General features: G+C 43.9%; 2 protein-coding genes across 4 annotated transcripts; one reads left to right on the forward strand and one right to left on the reverse strand.

Annotated features, from left to right (window-relative positions):
- The first annotated feature begins 329 nt into the window (after positions 1–329).
- On the forward strand, positions 330–4,747 carry Cyren (cell cycle regulator of NHEJ). Of its 2 annotated transcripts, none has more exons than XM_026379916.2 (4): positions 330–521; positions 1,890–2,159; positions 3,100–3,175; positions 3,946–4,747. In XM_026379916.2, the coding sequence occupies exons 2-4, from the start codon at positions 2,023–2,025 to the stop codon at positions 4,204–4,206; spliced, it is 474 nt and encodes a 157-aa protein (XP_026235701.2). In that variant the 5' UTR covers positions 330–521; positions 1,890–2,022; the 3' UTR covers positions 4,207–4,747. The 2 variants fall into 2 exon arrangements, with proteins under 2 accessions (XP_026235701.2, XP_026235702.2); XM_026379917.2 differs by lacking the exon at positions 330–521 and adding an exon at positions 550–684.
- An 89-nt stretch (positions 4,748–4,836) lies between these two features.
- Tmem140 (transmembrane protein 140) lies at positions 4,837–15,477 on the reverse strand. Of its 2 annotated transcripts, XM_026379914.2 has the most exons (3): positions 15,254–15,477; positions 9,068–9,174; positions 4,837–6,292 (listed from the first exon to the last, which is right to left on the reverse strand). In XM_026379914.2, exons 2-3 carry the CDS (start codon positions 9,126–9,128, stop codon positions 5,685–5,687), a joined length of 669 nt encoding a protein of 222 aa, XP_026235699.2. In that variant the 5' UTR covers positions 9,129–9,174; positions 15,254–15,477; the 3' UTR covers positions 4,837–5,684. The 2 variants fall into 2 exon arrangements, with proteins under 2 accessions (XP_026235699.2, XP_026235700.2); XM_026379915.2 differs by lacking the exon at positions 9,068–9,174.
- Positions 15,478–20,999: the final 5,522 nt, after the last annotated feature.

Consider the following 20,999-nt stretch of genomic DNA (forward strand, 5'->3'; position numbering starts at 1 on the left):
TATTAAATATTAGTAACTCCTATGTTACTTGATGTTACGTGAATAGAGCCTTTGATTTCTCTCCCTGCACCGTCTTGCGCCTTCTCCGGGATGCGTCGCCCGTGGGGAGCACTAAACTTGGTTCCCGTGAGATCCCGGGCGGGGCTGTAGAATACAGAACCCCCTTCCCTCCGACTAATTTCGGATCCTGGGGCCTGGGAATCAACACTTTGACTTTCCAAAAGCCGGACAGAGCCTCTCCTGCTTCAGCAGGGGGCGCCGCCGGCCTCCGCGCGCGCGCCAGAAGACCGGGTAGCCGGAAGGGGCGGGCAGAGCTGGGCTGGCACAACCGTCCCGAATCCGCCTCCGGGACTCGCTCCCGACCCCTAGAAGGAGGCCCAAGACCTGGCAGCACAGCAAGGCCAGGGGCTGCGGCGCGCTCCCCCAGTGCAGGCGCCGTCTGCGAACGGAAGGAGGCGCGCCAGCTCTCGTGTCTGGGCAGCCGCGGTCCGCGTGGAGCAAGGAGTTCCTGCTTGTTTCCTGTGGGTCGGCACAGTACAGTAGGGGCAAAGTCAGGGGAAGGTCCCCAAGAGCGAGCTGCATGTTACGGATGAGAAATGCTGTCAGATCCCGTTCCTGCGGGGTCTCGTTTTCACCCAAGGAGTGAGGCGCTTTGGCTGAGATTTTCTGAAGTCTGTCTACCAGGTCTGACACCAGTGAGCACTGAGCCGCACCAAACGTGCTTCCAGGGGACGTTGCCAACCTGAAGCAGGGCGGGCACAGGATTGGCAATCTACAGGGCCAGGCTGAGATCCTGGATGGCTGAACTTTTTGAGACCTGTGCAAGTTAACTAGGTTTCAGTTCCTTGTTTGTAAAGTGGAATGAATGATGCATCTCCCGATCTAATAAATTTCTATTGAACAGCACTGGGTGCTCAGTAGACGGGAGGAATGACTATCAACGTCCAATAATTTAAACAGAAATTAAAGTACATTGGTCAAGGTCTGTCCCCTGGGCTGTAGATTAAGATGCTGGCCTGCTGGTTTTTTCTTAAGTTGTAAACAGCCATTTTGGATGAGCAATAAATTTTCAAGTTATGATTCAGAGAGGGGTTTTATTCTTCGCTGACTACCCCTTTCAGGCAAACTTCGGCCCCTTAGATGTTCTTAGGAACACTTAGGTTGATTCCTAAGTGGAAAATTATGTCCTGGTCTGAGAGTCATAGTTTTTTTAGGTGGGGATTGATGTTAAGGATGGAGGGGCCCAGGTGGAATCAACTCGGGGTAGGGAAAGGGAAGCCAAGTTATATCAGAGGCTTGGTGGGGGCCAGGGAGATTTGATTTCTGCAAATCTGGGGAGCCAAGCAGTTAAAACTTCCTGACCCCTCTAGCAGGTTAAAATTTGGCCAATCAGAAGAAGCTTCAGATTAAGGCAGGGAGGGTGATCAATGAAACCTTTCTGTGAATCAGAATTGCCTGGTGGTTGTTAAGGCCCTCTCACTGTAGAGGAAGTGAGAAGCTGGGACCTGGGGCAAATTTGAGAGAGATCATGGGAGATGTTTTGGGAGTTGGATTACTGGACGCTCTGAGGACAGTAGCGCCTGCAGTGTGGAGGAGGAGAAATCACCTGGCTTTGCCTCCTTTCCTTCCTTCCTCTAGGAGTGCTGGTTCCATTAATGCAGAGGCTACAGGGGAGGTGATTGGGGTGAGGGGTGTCTGCTTGTGGGGCACTGGGGCAAGTCACTGGGCTTGTCTCCCCAACCCATCGTCTTGATTGCCACACCTGCTGGACATGCTGAGAATGCCCCATCTTCTGGGCTCTGGTGACCCTCTGGGTCACCTCTGGCCTGCCCCAGGCTGACTGAAAGTGTTTTAGCTTAGAACTTACCAGATTTTGTTCTTCTTTGTAGGCATTAAAGATTGGTGCCCTTTTGGAAAAATGAGGCCTCTAATTCCTGATGTGACAGGAGTAAGATTTGCTGTCCTGTCCTGAGTCAAGCAAGTCACTCAGATCCTGACTCCTTATTGGGGGAAACTACAGCGATGGAAACCTTAAAATCTCAGAACAAAACCAGGGTCCTTCCCTGCTGGATGACAGCCCAGGTGTCTGAAAGGAGGGTGGTGCCAGTGAAGACCTCCAAGCGGAGGAGAATGGTGACAGGGCCAGCAGTAGCAGCAGGGTAAGCCAACCTCTGGTCAGGATGCTCCTGGGGAAGCTCAGGAGGGAGGAGGGCCTCTCAGTGGCCTTGGGCCTGCCGTAATTGGCCGAGAGTGAGATGGGTGGGTTTTTCTTCCCACACTTTGGAACTCTTAGAAAGGAAAGTGAGCTTGCAGTCAGGTGCCCACCTCTGGCCCTGTGCCACTGAGGTTTCCACTGCTGGAGCCTGGACCGTCAGCACACACACAGGTGGCTTCTGAATACTAGCAAGCTCTCCAAAATGCCAGTTGTCAGAATACTATTCTCTACATTTACACCAAAAATTATGACATCACACGGACAAGTCCAGTGGACCAGTCACCGGGCTTCCTGAATGGTGCCTGCTCTTCCTGTGAAGAGAGCTCTGGGGACAGGCAGATGTACAGCAAGAAGTCAGGAACCATGCATGGGTTAGTTGAATGACGGTAATGTGGGGAAGGGAGTTCTTCAGGGTGCCAGCGTCAAGCAGGTTGGGGCATCCCTGCCACTCTTAGGCCCAGGCCCTCAGCACTCTATTTCCTAGCTCTTCCTTTTCTGGCCAGCCTCCCTTTGAGATTGTAGCAGGGTGTTTGATTGAATGTGTTCATGCATTCAGGTCTGTTTCAGTCAAGTCTTGGCCTGAAGGCCCACATCTGCTCACATCCACTGTGTGTGTTTCAAGGTGTGATTCTCAGGAGCCGGCCTCCTCCCCAGTCCCAGCTCCTTATCGGGAGTTGGTGGAGGGTGGGAGGGCCTGAGGTCAGCGCTGGGCTACTGGGAGGAGGAAGTCATATTCTTGCCTCAAGGAAGTTCCTCAGCTCGGAGGCACTGTTGTGCTCATCCCTGGTGGGGAGGCCTGGGATGCAGCCCTCTTGCTGTCCTTTCCTTGCCCCTGTGAGCCTGGAGACCCTCTTCCCCATTCATGACTCGTGTCTGTGTTGCAGAACTCCTGCCATGAAGACTGTGTACTGCATGAATGAAGCAGAAATGGTGGATGTGGCTCTGGGGATCCTGATTGAGGTACAGTCAGCTGTGTCCCTTCTTACTCTTGTGACCGGAGACTCCATGGACAGAAACTAGCCACAACCTTGGTCACTGTCAGGATTCTGCTCCTGTCAGCTGGTTTCTTCTGTCTGTTCCTTCCCTTGTCCCTCAGCCATGTTGCCCCAGCCTCCCCGATGTGGGGTGAGACACCTGGGCTGGGTGTGTGTGAGGAATAGCATGCACTGTGACTCTGTGCTGGTATGTGGCAGGACACAAAATGTTCGCCTGTGTTCTCAGAAAGGGTCTCAGTTGGCCAAGATCCTTCTGGACCTTTGCACCTCTCCTTAGCAGAACATGGGGAAGTCACTGTCTTCCTGAAGTAATCATTGGACCACCTTACAGTTGGACAGCACCTTTTATTTATCATGTGCCTTTTTACACAGTGTCCTCTCTCATTAATCCTCACAGTAACATTTGGGGGTTACTAATTTAGATACTGTTACCCTGAAGAAGCTGGGACTCGGGGGTTTCACTGGTTCTGTGACGTAGCCTGGGCCCCTTCCATGCTTTCACCCTTCATTCCCGCCACATTTTCCTATTGGTTTCTTCTTTCTGCTCAGCTGTTCCCCACACCCCTGCTGGCTTGTCTCCCAAGTGGGTTCTGGTTGTTTAAGAACCTGAGGAGTTTGAGGAGGAGTGGGGTGGGAGTGGGGCCTGGCCTGGTCGCACACTGGCTTTGCAGTTGCTTCTGGATATGTCCTGCCTCACTGATGGACGTTGAGCCTGCCACTTCTTCTGCTTCACAGTGCCGTAAACAGGAAAAGCCCCAGGAGCAGTCACCTCTGGTGGACGCTGATAAGCTGGAGCTCTCCCCCATCTGCTCTGTGTCTCCTCACACAAGTTCTCCTGGGAGCAGCAGCGAGGAAGAGGACAGTGGGAAAGACAAGGCTGCCTGGGGCCTCCGCCCTTCCCAGGGGCAGGGGACTTCCAGCTCTACATGCAGAAGCCCCAAGGAAGCGGAGGAGGAAGATGTGTTGAAATATGTCAGGGAGATATTTTTCAGCTGAGGATAAACAGCTCGCTGGACTCTGCGGAGAGCAGCAGGAAGAGGCGCTGTTGCCCCTCACCCCCACCCCTAGGGTGCAGATGTGGCTGCCTGTGTGCCCAGCTCTGCACCTCCCTGGGCCTGGCAGATTCATCCTAGATCAGAAGCTCCAGGTGCCCTGGGCCTCCTGGGGGCTGCTGTTTTCAGTGTGACAGTGAGGACCCAAACCAAATTCCCATTAGTTTCTCCTCGCACTGCATCCCACCTGGCACAGGGGGATAGAATCCCAATTGTCTTGTCTTATTCTAGAGAAAATGAGGTCATGGGGTCCAACTTTTAAGAACCCAAGAGACAATCATTTTCAAGGAAAAGTATGGCTACTGAATAACTGTGATTCCCAGGCTTTTGTAGCATGATCCCTCCCCATCAGAGGCCCTTGCCCTCCAGCTTTGAAGACACGAGCTGCCCATAGTTCCTGCTCCACCTGGGAGGGTGAGACTTTCCAACCAGAGACTGGTAAGCCAGACAAGCTGCCTTGAGCTGCTGCCTCTCTTCCACCTGGAAGCCTCTACCTTGGTTCCTGGGCAGGTTTAAAGTGCAAGAGGGTTGGGAGACCATATACTAAGGACAAAAGATGACACCAGAGTCCATGTTTCTGCCTCTGTATTCAGTGTGGCTTTGGAAAGGCACAGAAAGAGTAAACTGTTGCCATACAGGTATCCCAACATACAGGTGCCAAAAAATACAGAGTTCTCCAGTGCACAAGTTGTTGTGCTTCTGTCCTTTCCAGTTCTGGGTGGAGAAGTGAGGGGATGTAGCACCTGTGTGTGGATCCATTTGGTCCAGTCCACCCTCTCCTGCCCAAGGATCAGGAGCATCCTGCCCCTTCCTCCAGGGTCACAATGATAGGAATGCTTGCCAGCTGATTCCTGCTTCGTCCTTTGTGGAGGGACCTTCCAAACCTAGTTTTCTTTATGCCATATGTGTTCTGTCTGTTGGGTCCCTCAGCCATTCCTGGGCCATGGGGGTGGAGTCCTGGTGAGGGGCTTATTGCAGGAAGCCACTCCTCACTGAGGGAGGAACTAAGGCTTGCTACTAGGTGCCCTTTCATAGTGGTCCTACTTGTTCCCATAAACCTTCACTGATTCCAGTTTGGCTCTCTTATAAATCAGCCTGCAAATCTGACTCCATAACAGGAATCTTTATCTCCTGAAGCTAGAGGAAGAATTGCCCAGATGGGTTAAATAAAGCAGGAAATCATGTGGCAGTGAGCCATGTGCTTTTAGGGTGTCCGCAGAAGTCCTGAAGTACAGGCAATCCTATACTAAGAAGCCGCAGCTGGCCTGGCCACCCTTACTACCTTGGTCTCCTTGACACTGGGGACCCACCTTTTGCAGAGTTCTATCTGCTGGGGTTTGAGAACGGCATTAGCTATGAAACAAAATGGCTGAGAAGATGTGCCAACCCCTGGGTTCTCTGGCACCTTCTCTGTAGTTAGAACTAACCCTCACAATCACTTAAGCCTTTAGATAGGTCTAACAGCTGGTACTTGTCCTTCTTGGCCCTTGGAGGGAACATAACCGTGGCCATAAGTAACAGGATGAGTAAAACCTGGGCCAGGCCCAGAGCCAGGAAGCCAGGCCCCAGGACAGAAAGGCTGACCCACTTCCACACATAGGAGAGGAAGAGGCCCAAGCCTCCAGCTAGCAGCACAGAGGACATTGCCAAGAAGCCCACTGCCAGCTGCCACTCTCCCTTGTCACCATTGCACCAGGCGAGGAGGAGAGGCAGGGGGACAAAGAGTGTGAGGACCAGGGCACCGTATACGCCAAGCCTGGCCAGCGCCAGGCCAATCTGAGACACACCCCAGGCCTCTAGCTCAGGGAAGTGGTGACACTGGAGAGAGCCAGTGTCCTCGTTCCACAGGCAGAAGTTGTAGAAACCAATTCTCAGGTCGGGCATGTCAGCGAGGTTGCCAGCCTTCCAGAGGAGAGCGTAGAACAGCAGGGAGATGACCACAGCTGTCAGGATCATGATGCCCACGAAGGATAGATGGTTGCCCCACAGTGGCCTGGGGATGGCCATCTCTCCTGCCCTTTTCAGGGGACCTGAGGGAAAGTCACACCAGTGAGTGTCCAGCTCTCCCTCTCTGCTCACACCCTGCATCTTCTCAAGCTCCTGACCTCCCCCTGGCAAACTTATTCTAACCCACCCTACCAGGACAGCAAGTCCCAGGTAACCTACAGCCAGGACCCACTCACAAGACATCAGCTGCCCCTTGGATTTGAGGTCAGGAGGAAGAGTCCCTCCTAAGCAGCTGTGAAGGCCTGAAGAGTCCCCACTGAAGTGCTTTTGGGTTAAAGGATTTGCTCAGCCTAAATGCCAGAAGCCATAGGAAGCATTCTTGGGGGAATTTCTCACATCCTTATAGAGGGTGGGTATTGACAAGGTGGAGGACAAGGCTCACTGTCAGCAGGGTCCTGAAGGTGAAGGAAGGTAAGGAAGACCCGTGGAGCCATGGCTCTCACCACAGCTACAGAGATACCCACCTGGAGAGCTATAAAAGCCACACCTCAATCGAATCTAGACTTCTGGATATGAGGTGGGCACTGGTGTATCTTCAAAGCTCTGCAGCTTCCTAGGATATGAGCCTGGGCTGAGGATCGCTGCCAGACTCTCTCTGTAATGTCATCTGCCCTGCTTTGAGAACTCATTATTGGGACATACCTGATGTCACCTGGTGATGAAATCCCATCCCAGCACTCATTACTTTTAAAACATCTATAGTTTTTTTTTAATTTCCTGAAAACAACAGTAATATATAGTAGTTCTAGGAAATTTAGAAAATACTTTTTAAAAAGCCCTTTTATCCCACCATATACATAGAACCACTGTTAATATTTCACTAATATTTCCCATATGCTGATGTATTTTACAATAACCATTGTGTTGCACATGACACTCTTTTCACTGAATAGTCCATGTCGTAGATTTATCCTTTACACTAGCAATTGACAAGTCATTTCCATTTTTCACCTTTGTGATAGTGAAGAAGCTTATAGGAATCTTGCTTGGAATCTGACTTTTCCCTGGGTTAGATATCTAGAAGAGCCGTCACAGGGTCAAGGTAGCTTATCATAGCGATCCCAGGGCATCTTGCCAAACTGACCTATAGAAAACTTGCTAATTGTGGTCCTAGATGTATGTAAATGCTCATTTCATTACTCATTATTTTTAAAAATTTACTACTTTTTTTACTCAGAAGAGTGTTTTTCAAATTGGCCTGTAAAACAGTAGTCTGCACACTGGGGCTTCATCTGTGTGCATTTTCCATGTGCATAAACCAGCCATTTACGTCAGGGGTTATGAGGGACGTCTAGCTGCAAACTTTGTGAGATGCACGCACTGGAGCCAGAGTACCAAGTGGTGCCCTGTGAGCCTTGGCCAGCAGTGCCAGGTGGGATCCAGCTGTGAAGTGTGTGGCAGCCATTGGTGACCTGGGGAGGAACCCAGAGACCCTGGGGCTCAGCTCCTCAGGGGACCCTGGGGAGCAGCCCTCCTTTCCCTCAGCTGTCTGATTCTATATGCCGCATTTGTTCTGCAAAAACAGAAAGGGACCAAGTGGAACAAAGAGCATGGGTCAGGCTTGGAGAGAAGGCAGCTCCATTCAAAGGACCCAAATGAAGGCCAGAAATGAAAACAGGGATTCATCAGAGATCCTTTGACAGAGACCTGGTGCTGAGCAAGCCCTTGTTAGGACATTGAGCACCTGAATCTGTGCTGCCTCCACCAGGCCCCTGGCAACACTGAGTAGCCTGCTCTGCTCCTGCTTGTGCTTTCCTTCCCTCCAGACAGAGATGGCAGTGACACTCGGAAACAAAGTGTGAGGGACCATCTCAGCTCAAGCCTCAGCAGCTGCCCCTCTGCAGTACCTTATTGTTTAAAGTCTCTGAAAACTCAAGGGGCAGAAGGCCCCCTTTGAATGTAGTTGGAGATTCTTGGAGCATTGCTGCTTGTTCATCAACACTTTAAAAGGTGACTGAATCCAACTGTTCTCCGATGGTATGATGAAAAGTTTAACCAGTCCAGCCCGTGGTTTGAGAAAATTCCCAATGTATTTTGCATGGTTTTGAATATTTGACAACTTTAGTAAAAGCCTATGTTTCTAATGGGATTTGGTATTTTGGGAAGTGGGATGGATTTCAAGAGTGGGGACCTTGATTTACACTACCATGCTACAGAAATTTGCCTGCATTTCCCTGGAACGAAGCAGGATGGGAGAGAGGATACTGTGTTTGAATGCTCCCTCCCATTTCTCCTGTTTGAATCCTGATTCAACTGGTTTCCAAAAATCATTACTATGAAACATTTTTGACTTGAAGACAGAGCCTGGAGCCTTTGTTTTTAACTTCCTCATTTTTTTTTTTTTCAACTGACACTTAGAGGTTTTTGATGGAGAGTGAAACAAAACAAAACTGGAGCCCAGAAGTGCAGGCCCAGGCCTGTGGAGGAGGTGGTTTCCTTCTCCTCCTCAACTCTTCATATATACAGTCAGGCTCAGCTCCCGTGTCCAGTGCTTGAGGCTCTCCACCATCTGGCTCCACTTAGGACTTGAACTTTCAGTCTTCCACTGAGGCCCAGCTCCTTTTTCCTCCACTCTAGCTTTGCATGGTCCAGCATCTGCTCAGGCTGTGTCCATTCTTAGCCCATGCTCAGCCGCTCCCCAACCCCCAACATCCCACCTGACTTTCTGACTTTCTACCTGATTAAAACCTTCAGTGATTCCTGAGCTTTCCTGGACTGATGTCAGCATACAGAGAATTTCTTTTTTTTTTAATTAATGAATGAAAATGTGCTTGGTGTCTTTGGGCTATTTCACTTACATGTGTTATGTCCACATCGTAACCACACAGTGGAGCTTCTTGAGTGAGGGGCCATCTTCATGTTCCGCACATTCCCAGCACAGTGCCAAGATGTCTGATTGTGCTTCCTGTTGGAAACACGTACAGACTTTAGGAAGCTGGGACGGAGAGGTTGGAGTCTAGTCCGGGCTTTTCCTAAGCAGTTCACATGACAGTGTCTGGATATGTGGTTGGAAACCCGTGACACTGTTCTCCCAGCCCCAAAGTCTGCCCTGTTCTTTTTGTTTTATAACAATCCTGGTACTCGTGTTCTCCCGACAATGAGTTTTTTAATGACCAGCCAGTGCTTCCTTCAAAGGGCAAAAGGGTAGACTGCTGAGTCACTGTGGCCATTTTTAGATGAGCTTTTTCCTGTTTATAAGAAAATAGTGTGTGCCAATTGCAGAAAACTAGAAAATAAATGAAAGTGTAGAGAAAAGACGAAAAATCAATTTCTATGACTCCAGGTCATAGAAATACCCACTCTTAGTGCTCTGTAATGTTGTATTATACGCTAGGATCACATAAATATATGTTCACGTTCCACTTTGTGAACTTCATTGTAGAATAAACGTTTCCCTATATCACTAGAAATATTTCCTATGTGATACCTTTAAGGGCTTCAAATAGCCATTTCAGAGCTTAAAGTGTTTCTAAATTTTATTTTGTAACATTATTTTATACATTATAAATAAAGTTACAGTGAGTATGTATGTGAATCAGTTTATCCTTCTATCAGCGGTGTAAGAGAGTGCTTATCTCTATTTTTCTCCCAGTTCCGTCCTGTCCTGTCCAAGTCCACATCCCCGCCCCGTAGACAGGGTGTCACTGTGTTGCCCCAGGCTGGCTTTGAATTCTTGGGCTCAAATCATCCTCCTGCCTCAGCCTCCTGAGAACTGCAACTACTGTGCCCAAGAATGCTTGCTCCCTAGAATTGCATATCTTTAGTCTTAGATAGCGACAGATGATGATTCATTGTTATTATTTTCTTTCAGAATTAGTAAAGTTCAATATTTTCAAGAAATGATCATCTATATTTCTTCTTTTGTGAAGTGCTATTAGTTCTTTTGCTTTAAAAAATCATTTTGAGTATGTGTGGCCCTGGATTTGATCCAGAGCACCACTAAAAAAAAAAGAAAAAAAATTATTTCCAGTTTTAGTTTTCATTTGTCAGTCTGAGCCCTTTCTATGTAACGGCTATTAACATTTTGCCACCATAATTGTCATAGTAAAGTACAATTCTTTTGCTGCACCAGGGCCTCTGTATGTACTTCTCTGTCCTGATTCTTTGCCTCTGGGTTATTTTTTATTTTTTTCTTTCTCAGTTTCTAAATGCAAGTTTTCTTTTTTGTGCCTGGGATTGAACCCAGTTGAGCTTAACCACCGAGCCACATCCCCAACCCTTTTATATATATAATTTAGAGACACAGTCTCTCTAAGTTGTGTTAGGGCCTCACTAAATTGCTCAAGTTGGCTTTGAACTCATGATCCTCCTGCCTCAGCCTCCTAAGCCACTGGGATTACAGGCATGTGCCACTGTGCCTTGCTAAATGTAAATTTTCTACAAGGTCCTCTCTCCCTCAGGTACTTCATCCAAGCCTGCGGCTTCAGGAGTTGGGTACTCTGGGACCATTTGACACTAGATATGGTGATGGCTGAGGTGGGAGCAGTAGCCTCTTCCCCTGCCCTGGCACCACCCAGGGAGTTGCTACCAAGGCCTCGGAGTCCAACCTGGGATTTGTATTTTGTTGTTTGAAAGCATGGAAGCTCAAAAGAAAAAACAACAGGGGAGTCCTTAGGGTCTTGTCAGTTATAAATTCCCCTTTTGGCTTTTCATTTTGTGAACAATTTCAGAAGCCACGGGAAGCAGAGGAGAGAGCTTGCTTTGAGAGTCTCTTCAGCCAGTGGGAAGGAACTGAGAAGGAATCCAATTTTGTTGAAGTCTTGTTAATAGTTGAAAACAGACCTCAACATTTCTTGAGCATTTATTATGTGCCAGACCCTGCACCAAGCACTTTGCAGGAATTCTTAATTTCTTGCAACAAGGTTGGCAGGTAGATTGCCTGTTTTCATCTCCATTTCCTTGAGGAGAAAGTAGGCCTAGTGAGGGTCAGTAACCAGCCCATGCTCATACTGTTGATGGATATTGGAGCCTATCAGGCTGCCTAGTTGTCTTCACTGTAAGAATAAGAGCCTGCTTCTTCCTGAGCATCTGCCTATTTAAGGCCTGGCCCTTCACCAGCATTATCTATTTAATCTTCAGAGCAACCAAATGTAGCTGCTATTCTTCTTGTTCTCACTTGATATAGGGGAGTGGAATAATGATTCACAACACATGCTTTGAAGTTTTGTCTTCTGGGTTCAAATCCCAGCTCTTCCATTTACCAGCTGTGGTGACCTTAGTTACATGCCATCTCTGTGCCTAGTTTTCTGATCTGTAAAATGGGTATAATTACAGAATTTATTTTATAGATGTTATGGAAATTAAATGAGGTAATTCATGCACAACACTTGGAACATGACCTAGTAAGTATTGCTCAAATTATTCTTATTATAGAGAGGAAACTGAAGCTCAGAGAGGTTGAGCCCAGGACCACACAGCCTGGGTGAGAACCTAGGGGGACAGAGCACTGGAGTTACTTTACAGAGCTCAACTCCAGGAAGCTGTCCTCTTGGATATGTGTAGGTGATGACTCCAGAATGAGGCCTGGGTAGCAACAGGCAGTGGTGACCACCACCACCTGGATTGTCTCTGTCCTGTTCCTCACTAGTCATGTGGCCTTGGGCAAGTTCCATCACATGCTGCTCTGTCATGCATTGGCCGTCACATTCCCCATGGGGCTGTTGTGAGGCTGAAATGAGTTCACAGCAGCATAAATGGATCAGTGCCCAGCACGTGCTAAGTACCACGTGTCTGCTGTGTGATGAAGAAGATGATTCCAGGGGGCAAAAGGGAATGGAAGCAGGAGTAACGTAGAGATGGCAGGTCAGTGCATGGCATGAATGGAGTGAGAAGTCCAGAAAAGAAAATCCAAGCAGAAGAAAGCCAGAACCACCAAACCTGACAGGGTGCAGGACAAGGGTGTGTGTTCGTCACAGGAGGCCACCAGCCCTGGCTAAAAACTTGCTGGCTGAACACATTCAAGATTAGCATGTTCCTGGTTTGGGTGGGGTTCTAATAAAAATAAAAAGGGAAGAAGAAAGGGAAACGTGTCGTATTTCCTTTGGCAGAAATAAGCATCTAAGCTCTAGTTTTTCACAACTGGGTGTCTCTTGGATGTGTTTGGCCAGTGGCAGCTCCTGGGGTTCACAGTGTTCTCTGTGGGTGGTCGTCTGCACCACCCAGCTTGTCATGGAACACTGCAATGTTCAGATTTGCTTAATTCTTATATGTAAATAAAAACAGCTTTCCCAGAAGAAATGGGGATACACCATGAGATGGCAATTTAAACTCAGAGGCATGAGGCCAGGCATGACATGATAAGCCATTGTTTAATTGTTTTGTTGCTGATTAGCTTTTACTAGCAGATGACCCAGCTGAGAATAAAGGTTACAAAATATTTAGAGGTAGGGAAAAAAATCCTTAAAAATGAACAAATGACTATAAATTGGGGAACCCATCCTCCTTTGGTTTTTTGGGGGCAGATCTCCCCCATCCAGTTTATGGGACGCTGAGATTCACAGGGCCCAAAATAGCACTAGAGGCTAGCGGGGTTCTCTGGCCCCAGCACTCTCTCCTGCAATTCTGAAGAAATTTCCCCACCCTCTGGCTACAGTTTTCTTAGGACACTACTCATGATGCATTTTGGGTGATTCTGGAGTGAGGACCCTGGAGAATCAGAGGTGCTAGGGAACAACCAGATATCTCCCTATTAGCTTGCACTCTACTTGGGAAGACAGACACCAAACATAATTAAGAAAGATAATTACATGTTTGAAAAGCTTTGGGAAAGAAACAGGGGGAAGTCAGGGGGAGAAAGTGGAAGGAAAAAGTGCTGATTCTAGATCTGAGAGTCAGGGAAGACCGCTCTGTAGAGGAGACATTTGGTTTGAGCCTATAAAGGGTTTCTTATTAAGTAACTGGAGCAGTTGACAAGCTAGCTGGAAAAGAGAAAAAAAGAAAACCCAAACTATTTTAGGTCCTCTTTGCATTCCACAAACCAAAATAAATTGCACATAGATTCAAAAACAAACAGAAAAAAGTAAAAAAAATCTGATTTATGAATGAGAAAGGACATTCTGAACTTAAAAGCAAATCAAAGCTATAAAAATTGTACAGATTTAGCTACTTAAAAAAAATATAGATTTCTATATACAAAAGCACACAACACTAAAACACACACACACACATATACACACACAAGTCAATGAGCTTGGAAAATATGTAGAACAAATATTAAATGATGAATATACCTAATGCCTAAAATGTTCATGTGAATAGTTAAGGAAAATATTAAACTCCATAAAAATGAACAAGGGAATATTAAGAGATAATTCACAAAAGAAAGAATGAAAAGTAGTTAACTAATATGAAAAAACAATCTCTATCCTAATGTCATCAAAGACATGCCAAGTAACATAACCTATGTGTTTCCCTATCAAAACTAGATAAAAACACTTGCTGAGGGGCTGGGGTTGTGGCTCAGTGATAGAACACTGGCCTTGCACACATGAGTTCCTGGGTTCAATCCTTAGCACCACATAAAAATAAATAAATAAGGGTATTGTGTCCAACTACCACTAAAAAAAAAAATAAACATTAAAATAAAAGAGAAATACTTGCTGATACCAAGAGTGGTAAAACTGGCTTTCTCACACATGATGGCAGGTGTAAAAATTTGGAAAATTTCTCTGGGAGGTATCTGGCCAACATGCATTTAAAAACCTCCAAACAGTCAAATCTCTTTGTCACTCCATTTTTATGAATTTATTCTAAGGCAGGAAACAGAAATGCAATCAATGATAGGAATGTTTATTACAGTGTCACTTTGGCAAAAAGTGGGAAGCAACTTGAATTGCCAGTATTAGAAGTAAATTAGGAAACATCAGAATGATGAAACACTACACAACTTTTAAGAAAAGCCTATATAAAATCCCACTAGTATGAATGCCTCTATAAAAAGATGTACAGGAGAAACAGACTAAGGAATTATTTAACTAATTAATTATTAATTAATATTAGCTGTTTTTCTGGGTAGTTGAATTATTGGCAATTGTTCCTTTCTTTTTGCATTAAAATAAAATACCAGAATTATGAGCTATTTTTCAGAAAAAATAAAATTTATAAAATAATCATAACTTCCAGTAATTAGATAAGGTGAGAGCCAAGATGGAAAGAAAGTTCATAAAACAAAACATGTTTAAAATTGAAAGAAGAAAATCACACGCACTAAATCTCAGAAACAAGATTTTGAAAGGGATATATTATAGGAAGATGATACTGAAAATGCACTTTAATATCATGAGGTAAGAAGGAAATATGCACTTTCCTCCCTTACTCAATGAATGCTTTGAATTTACAGGTGAAGCAGTATAATAAGAGTTATGAACAAAATAGCCCACTTACAAAAATGAAAGGTCTCACCATCTGCCCCGAGAAAACTAAAATTCTACCATGAATTTCCACTGGGGCATGAGAAGCAATCTACTCTAATAACATAGGGTCTAAAAATCTCTTAGATCCTATTATATTCTCCAAGTCAAGAGCACAGATCTTTCTGGAAATTTTAATCTTCAGTGTGTATTCGAAGGGCTCATGGTGTTTTCATAATCACCTTTGAGCAACAGTTTAGCTGCTGCTGGTCAGTGACCTGCGTGGGTTTTGGCTGCCTGTTTTGATGAACAATGTGTTCCAAAAGCCACATACAGTTACTTGTACAGACCTGGCTGCTCATAGTTGGTCTGTGTAGGCCCAACTGGTTCTGCCAGCCTTAGTGGCATCATTTTTGTGGCCAGTGATACACAGGTGATGCTGAAGAGAGTAGATGGAAGGAGATCAGAGAATAAAGGGGTAGATGTACCGGGGAGAGAGGAAGGAAGGCCACAGACACCTAGCAGCCAATACTTTCCTGAGGCACTTTCTAGAAAGTGAACTATCTGAGAAGAAGTACTGTCTTGGGAGGTGGTGGGCATCTGGGCCAGCTGTGGTGCTTGTGGGGAGGTACTTACAACCAGAAGGTGCAGCGCCCCCAGGAACACTCATGAAAAGATGGAATCAGGTTCGGTTGGTTGGATTCTCCCTCCTGCTGGCTTTCTAATGTCAGGTTCCTGAAACGAGGTCAGACAGAGAGAAATGGCAGACAGATGCAGCCTTGAGCTGAGGTCCTGCTGCCATTCGCAGTTGTCCCGAAGTAAACAGCTCTCTGAACTTTGGTACATTTGTGCTGACTGATGTCACTATCAGCTGATTTCACTTTCGGTTTTTAACTTGCTGTGGCCCGGTGACTTTCCAGAATTAAGAAATGTAAACAACTTGTTCACTGGAACTCACTACCACACTGGACAGTAAGCCATCCTATTTAAAGAGCCAGGTAAGGGTCTTGACTGTGTCACACAGAAAGTCCAGCAGGGAAAGGCGATCATGACTCTTAGAACTCTGCGATTTAAACTCCAAGAAGGGCCTTCAAGATGACCTAGTGCAAGCTCTCAGCCTGTTGGGGCCCAGGTCATCTCCTACTCTTTCCTTTGGATATTGGCATGTCATCTGGTCCCCTTTTCAGAAACCAGCTTTATAATGATTGACTTCTCTGGACACAAAACTTTGTGTTCTCACTGGGTATGTTTAGGCCCATGTTGAAGCAGTTAGGAACATCTGATTTCAAAATAAGAGCAGAACAAAGCTTTTATTTTTGAAACCACAGGAACTCCTGGCCAGAGTTTAAAGATTGCTTCTGCTGCTCACAAGACTATGGAACTTTCAAATGGGGGTTATGCTGGGTTAAGTCAGTAGACTGACCCAGTACTGCTGACTCCTTAGGGCTCCTCTTCCTGTCCCCTTCACACGCTATGTCCAACTGGTACATCTTACAGACTCTCTTTGCCTTTATGCTGTGTTGATCTCCTATTTCCTGCGTCAAAGGTTTTTCCCTTTCTTGATTTATTCAGTTTGGGTGGAGGAAGTCTCCAGTAACTTCCTGAGAAATGGGTGCACCAAACATTTTTTTGAGAACTTGCAAAACTGAAACTATTTTTATTCTACTCTCAAACTTGATCAAAGTTGGACTGAATATATAGAGCATTTGGGGTTAAATATAACTAAAAAATAATAATTTTGAAGATTTTGTTCCATTCCATCTAGCTTTCTTGTTACTGTTGAAAAGTTTAAAGTCATTCTGCTTCCAAGATAGCCTCCTCTCCTATTGTATCCCTTCACTTTTTGCTTTAAAAAAAAAAAAAGAAGTTATTTAAGTGAGGTTTTGGGAGGAAACAAAACTAAATGTGTATTCAATTTGCCATTTTTAATTGAAAATGTAAAATATTTCTTTCTTATTCTTTATCTTTCCTTTTCTTCCTCCTGTGTTTCCACCCCAGGAGGGTTCTTTTTGGATTTCCCCCACCCCACACACTCACACTGGTTATCTCTGGCAATGTAGCTGGTCTCTGGTTGGGCTTGTTGCTTTCATCAAATCACTAAACTCCTCTTAATTACTTACCAACCAAATCTCCATTGTTTGGAAGACACCTTTATCCTTAAACTTTCCCACACTCTATTCCAAACAAATCTGTTGGGGAGGGCCTCAAAGTTCTCTGCTCTTAGGGCACACTTCTCCCTCCCCAGGCAAAATATCTGAGCTACTGCTCTGGAGGTGAGATTGTTGACAGTGGCTTACTTCTTTTAGAATGACAAGTCTGCTTGTTGAGTAGTGTGCTGGGTGGCACAGTAAGTAGCCTTTGGTCTTTTTAGATTCCACAGGGAACCTCCATTCTATGAAGGAGCTGGGGCAAAGGTGACCGGGCTCCAATATTCCCAGCCTGTTGACCTGAGGGACAGCCTATGGCTGGGTGGAGGAAGGATATCCCTGACCTCTTGGAATTTAGCCCCTGCCACACCAGAGGGTGAGAAATGTTAGTAACCTGCCCTTCCCCAGGGAGACACCATTGGCCCTAACTGGGAGCTGGGGAGAGTGCTGTCCTAGTGTTCCTGGTCACTCTCTCTCAGAGTGGAGCTTCCCTCCTGTTGAGCTGGAGTGAAGAAAAGGAGTGAGTCATGGCAGAATGTCACAAACCCTCACTGTTCTTGCAGGAATTTAGCCAATTTTTTTTTTTTTTTTTTTTAAAGAGAGTGAGAGAGAGGGACAGAGAGAGAATTTTAACATTTATTTATTTTTCTTAGTTCTCGGCGGACACAACATCTTCGTTTGTATGTGGTGCTGAGGATCGAACCCGGGCCGCACGCACGCTAGGCAAGCGCGCTACCGCTTGAGCCACATCCCCAGCCCCAACCAATTTTTTTTTTTTTTTGAGTGAATGTCTCTTCATTTGGTATGATTTTAGGAAAACTTCCTAATTTAAATAGGTTTTTCTAAAAAATATGTTTACCTTTTTTTTTTTTTTTTTTTTTTTTTTTGTGGTGCTGTGGGGATTAGGGATTGAACCCAGGGCCTTGTGCATGCAGGGCAAAGCTCTCCACCAACTGAGCTGTATCCCCAGCCTAGTTTTGTATTTTTCATGGGGGAGTGGGTGAGGAACTCCTCAAGCTTCCATTCTAGAATTGGATCTCTTCCCATTATTTTATTTTTTTTCTTCAAATATTTTTAGTTGTAGATGGACACAATACCTTTATTTTGTTTATTTAGTTTTATGTGGTGCTGGGGAACAAACGCAGGGCCTCACACATGCTAGGCAAGTGTTCTACCACTGAGCTACACCTCCAGCCCCATCTTCCTGATATTTTAAAAAATATATTTAAAATTAAAGACTTCATGTTTTTAGAGCAGTTTTAGTTTCACCGTGAAATGAAGAGAAAAGTCCAGAGATTTTTCCATATGACCCCTACTCAGGGTCATCTAGGTTTTTTCCTATGTTTATCTTCTAGGAATTTTATAGTTTTGTACTTTACATTTAGGTCTATGATCCATTCTGAGGCAATTTCTGTGAAGTGTACAAGTTCTTTATCTGGATTCTTGTTCTTTTGTATATGGATGCCACTTGTTTCAGCACCATTTGTTGAAGGGCCTCTCTTTGCTGCATTGTCAGGGATCTGTTGATTTTATTTATGTGATTCTTTTTCTGGGTGCTCTCTTCTGTTTTGTTGATCAATTTCTCTATTCTTTTGTCAATATCACACTATATTACTGTAACTTTATATAGTAAGTTTTAAAGTTGGGTAGTGTCAGTTCTCCAACTTTGTTCTTCTTTTTCAATATTGTATTACCTATTCTGAGCATGTTGCCTTTTCCATATACACTTTAAAATCACTTTTTTGATATCTACAAAGTAATTTGCTGGGATTTGGATTGGAATTTATCTATAGATCAAGTTGGGAAGAGCTGACATCTTGACAATATTGAACCCTCTTATCCATGAACATGGAATATGTCTAATTTTATGTGGTTCTTTAGTGTCTTTCAGCAGAGTTTTATAGTTTTCTTCATATAGATCTTGACATATTTTGTTAGATTTATGCCTCAGTATTTTAGTTTTTGGTGCTAACGTCAGTAGTCTTGTGTTTTTAATTTCAAACTCTAATTGTCCTTTGCTCATATGTAACATAGCAATTTACTTTGGTATTTCAACTATTCATCAGCTTTCTGGTGCTGTGATAAAATCCTGAGAAAATCAACACATAAGGAGGAAAGATTTGTTAGCTCATGATTTCAGAGACTTTAGTCCATGATTGTTTAGCCTTTTTACCTTTGGGACTGTGGCAAAGCTGATGTTATGGCAGAGAGTGGGTGGTAGAGCAAAACTTCTTACCTTAAGGCTGCAAGGAAGCAAAAGAGAGGAATGGGCTGAAGTTCCAATTATCCCTTTCAAGACCAGGCCCCCCACTGATCTAACTTCCTCCTGCACAACTCCACTTCCTAAGCTTTCCATCAGACCCCACTGACACCACCTTGGGACCAAACTTTTTTAACATATGGCTTTTGGGGGATATTTAAGATCTAAACATAACTTTGTGTCTTACACTTGCTATTATCACATTAATTCCAGGATGTTTTATTTTTATTGATTCTTTGGGCTTTTCTACAGTCATATCATCTGTGAACAAATACAGTTTTTTTAAAATTTTCCTTTCCAGCTATATACCTTTTATTTCCTTGTCTTGCTGAATTAAGATTTCTAGTCTTAAAATGGGCATTCCCTTATCTTAGCAAAAAAGCATCTGTTTTGTTTTTTTTTTTTAAAGATGTTCTTTATCAACTTGAGAAAGTTTATCTCCATTCCTAGTTTACTGAGAGTTTGTTTTCTTACGAATGAGATAGGAGTTTCCCAAATATTGTTTCTGCATTATTGATATGATCATATGATATTTCTTCTTTATTCTGTTGATGTGATGGATTATATTGATATTATATTGATATAAATGTTGAGCTAACTTTGCATAACTTGAATAAATCTTAGTTATGGTGTATAATTATTTTTATACATTATTGAATCCTATTTCTAATATTTTTTGAGAATTTGCATCTATGTTTATGAGAGATATTCTAGTTTTCATTTTTTGCAATATCTTTGGTTTTGGTAATAGGGCAATACCATAGAATGAGTTAGGGAGTATTCCCTTAGTTTCTATCTTCTGAAAGATATTGTAGAGAAAAGGTATAATTTCTTTCTTGTTAGAATTCATTAGTGAATTCATGCAGGCCTGGTGTTATCTCTTTTAGAAGGTTTTATTGTTTCAATTTCTTTAATAGCCCTATTCAGATTGTCTTTCTCTTTGTGTGTGTTTTGGCAGGTTACTTCTTTTGAGGAACTAAGCCATTTCATCTAGATTATCAAATTTGTGGGCAAGGAATTTTTCATAATATTATATCCTTTTAATGTCCAGGGGACTAGCAGTCTCTTCATTTCTGACCTTAGTAATTTGTGGTTTTCTCCTTTTTCTTATTAAAGAATATTCCTAGAGGCTTATATATTTTTTGATCTTTTCAAAGAAAATGTTGGCATTTCATTAATTTTCTCAGTTAACTTCCTATTTTCAATTTCAATGATTTCTGCTCTAATTTTTATTTTTCTGCATACTTTGGGTTAATTTTTCTTTTTAATAATTTTCCAAGGTAGAAGCCTAGATTCATTAGACAATCTATTCTTAATAAATGCATTATATGCTATAAATTTCCCAGTAAAAGCTTTGCTTTCATTGTATTCCATTTTGTTGTTATGTTTCCATTTTCATGTGGTTTGGAGCATTTTAAAAATTTTCTTGAGAACTCATTGCCAAAAATTAACATAGCTACTCCAACTTTCTTTCAGTTAGGGTTAACAGGGCATATTTTCATCCCTTTAAACCCATGTCTTTCTATTAAAGTGATATATCAAGAAAATACTTCTCTTTTTATTCACTCTGACAGTGTCCTATCTTATAATTGCTATATTTAGACCATTGCCTTTAAAAGTGATTGGATTAGTATCTACCATATTTGTTACTGTTTTCTATCTGCTGCTTTTGTTGCTTCTTGTCTTCCATTCTTTTTGTACCTCTTCTTGTTTTCATAACTTTTTTCCTTTTATTATATCAAGTATGCTTCTTTTTTTCACCTTTGTACAGTGCATCAAATTTACATCAAAACCAAATCCTCTTTCAAATAATTCTATTCCAATCACTTCCTGGATAATGCAAGTACTTTTTAGCAGCGTACTCTCGTTCCTACTCAATTGTTGGTATTTGTTTCATTTATATACAAGCTATAATTTCTTAACTTATTGTTACTATTATGTTTTTTTTTTCTGGTCATGGTGATTGAATCTGGGG

Source organism: Urocitellus parryii, chromosome 3 (assembly GCF_045843805.1).
Source record: "Urocitellus parryii isolate mUroPar1 chromosome 3, mUroPar1.hap1, whole genome shotgun sequence".
In the NCBI taxonomy this organism is placed as follows: Eukaryota; Metazoa; Chordata; class Mammalia; order Rodentia; family Sciuridae; genus Urocitellus; species Urocitellus parryii.

Bases quoted from the DNA above. Each gene is read 5' to 3' on its own strand.
- Cyren (XM_026379916.2), top strand. From the start codon at position 2,023: ATGGAAACCTTAAAATCTCAGAACAAAACCAGGGTCCTTCCCTGCTGG. The intron at 2,160-3,099 runs GTAAGCCAACCT...TCTGTGTTGCAG, and splicing joins GGGCCAGCAGTAGCAGCAGG to AACTCCTGCCATGAAGACTG. The intron at 3,176-3,945 runs GTACAGTCAGCT...TCTGCTTCACAG, and splicing joins CTCTGGGGATCCTGATTGAG to TGCCGTAAACAGGAAAAGCC.
- Tmem140 (XM_026379914.2), bottom strand. From the start codon at position 9,128: ATGAAGATGGCCCCTCACTCAAGAAGCTCCACTGTGTGGTTACGATGT. The intron at 6,293-9,067 runs GTAAGTGAAATA...ACTTTCCCTCAG, and splicing joins ACGATGTGGACATAACACAT to GTCCCCTGAAAAGGGCAGGA.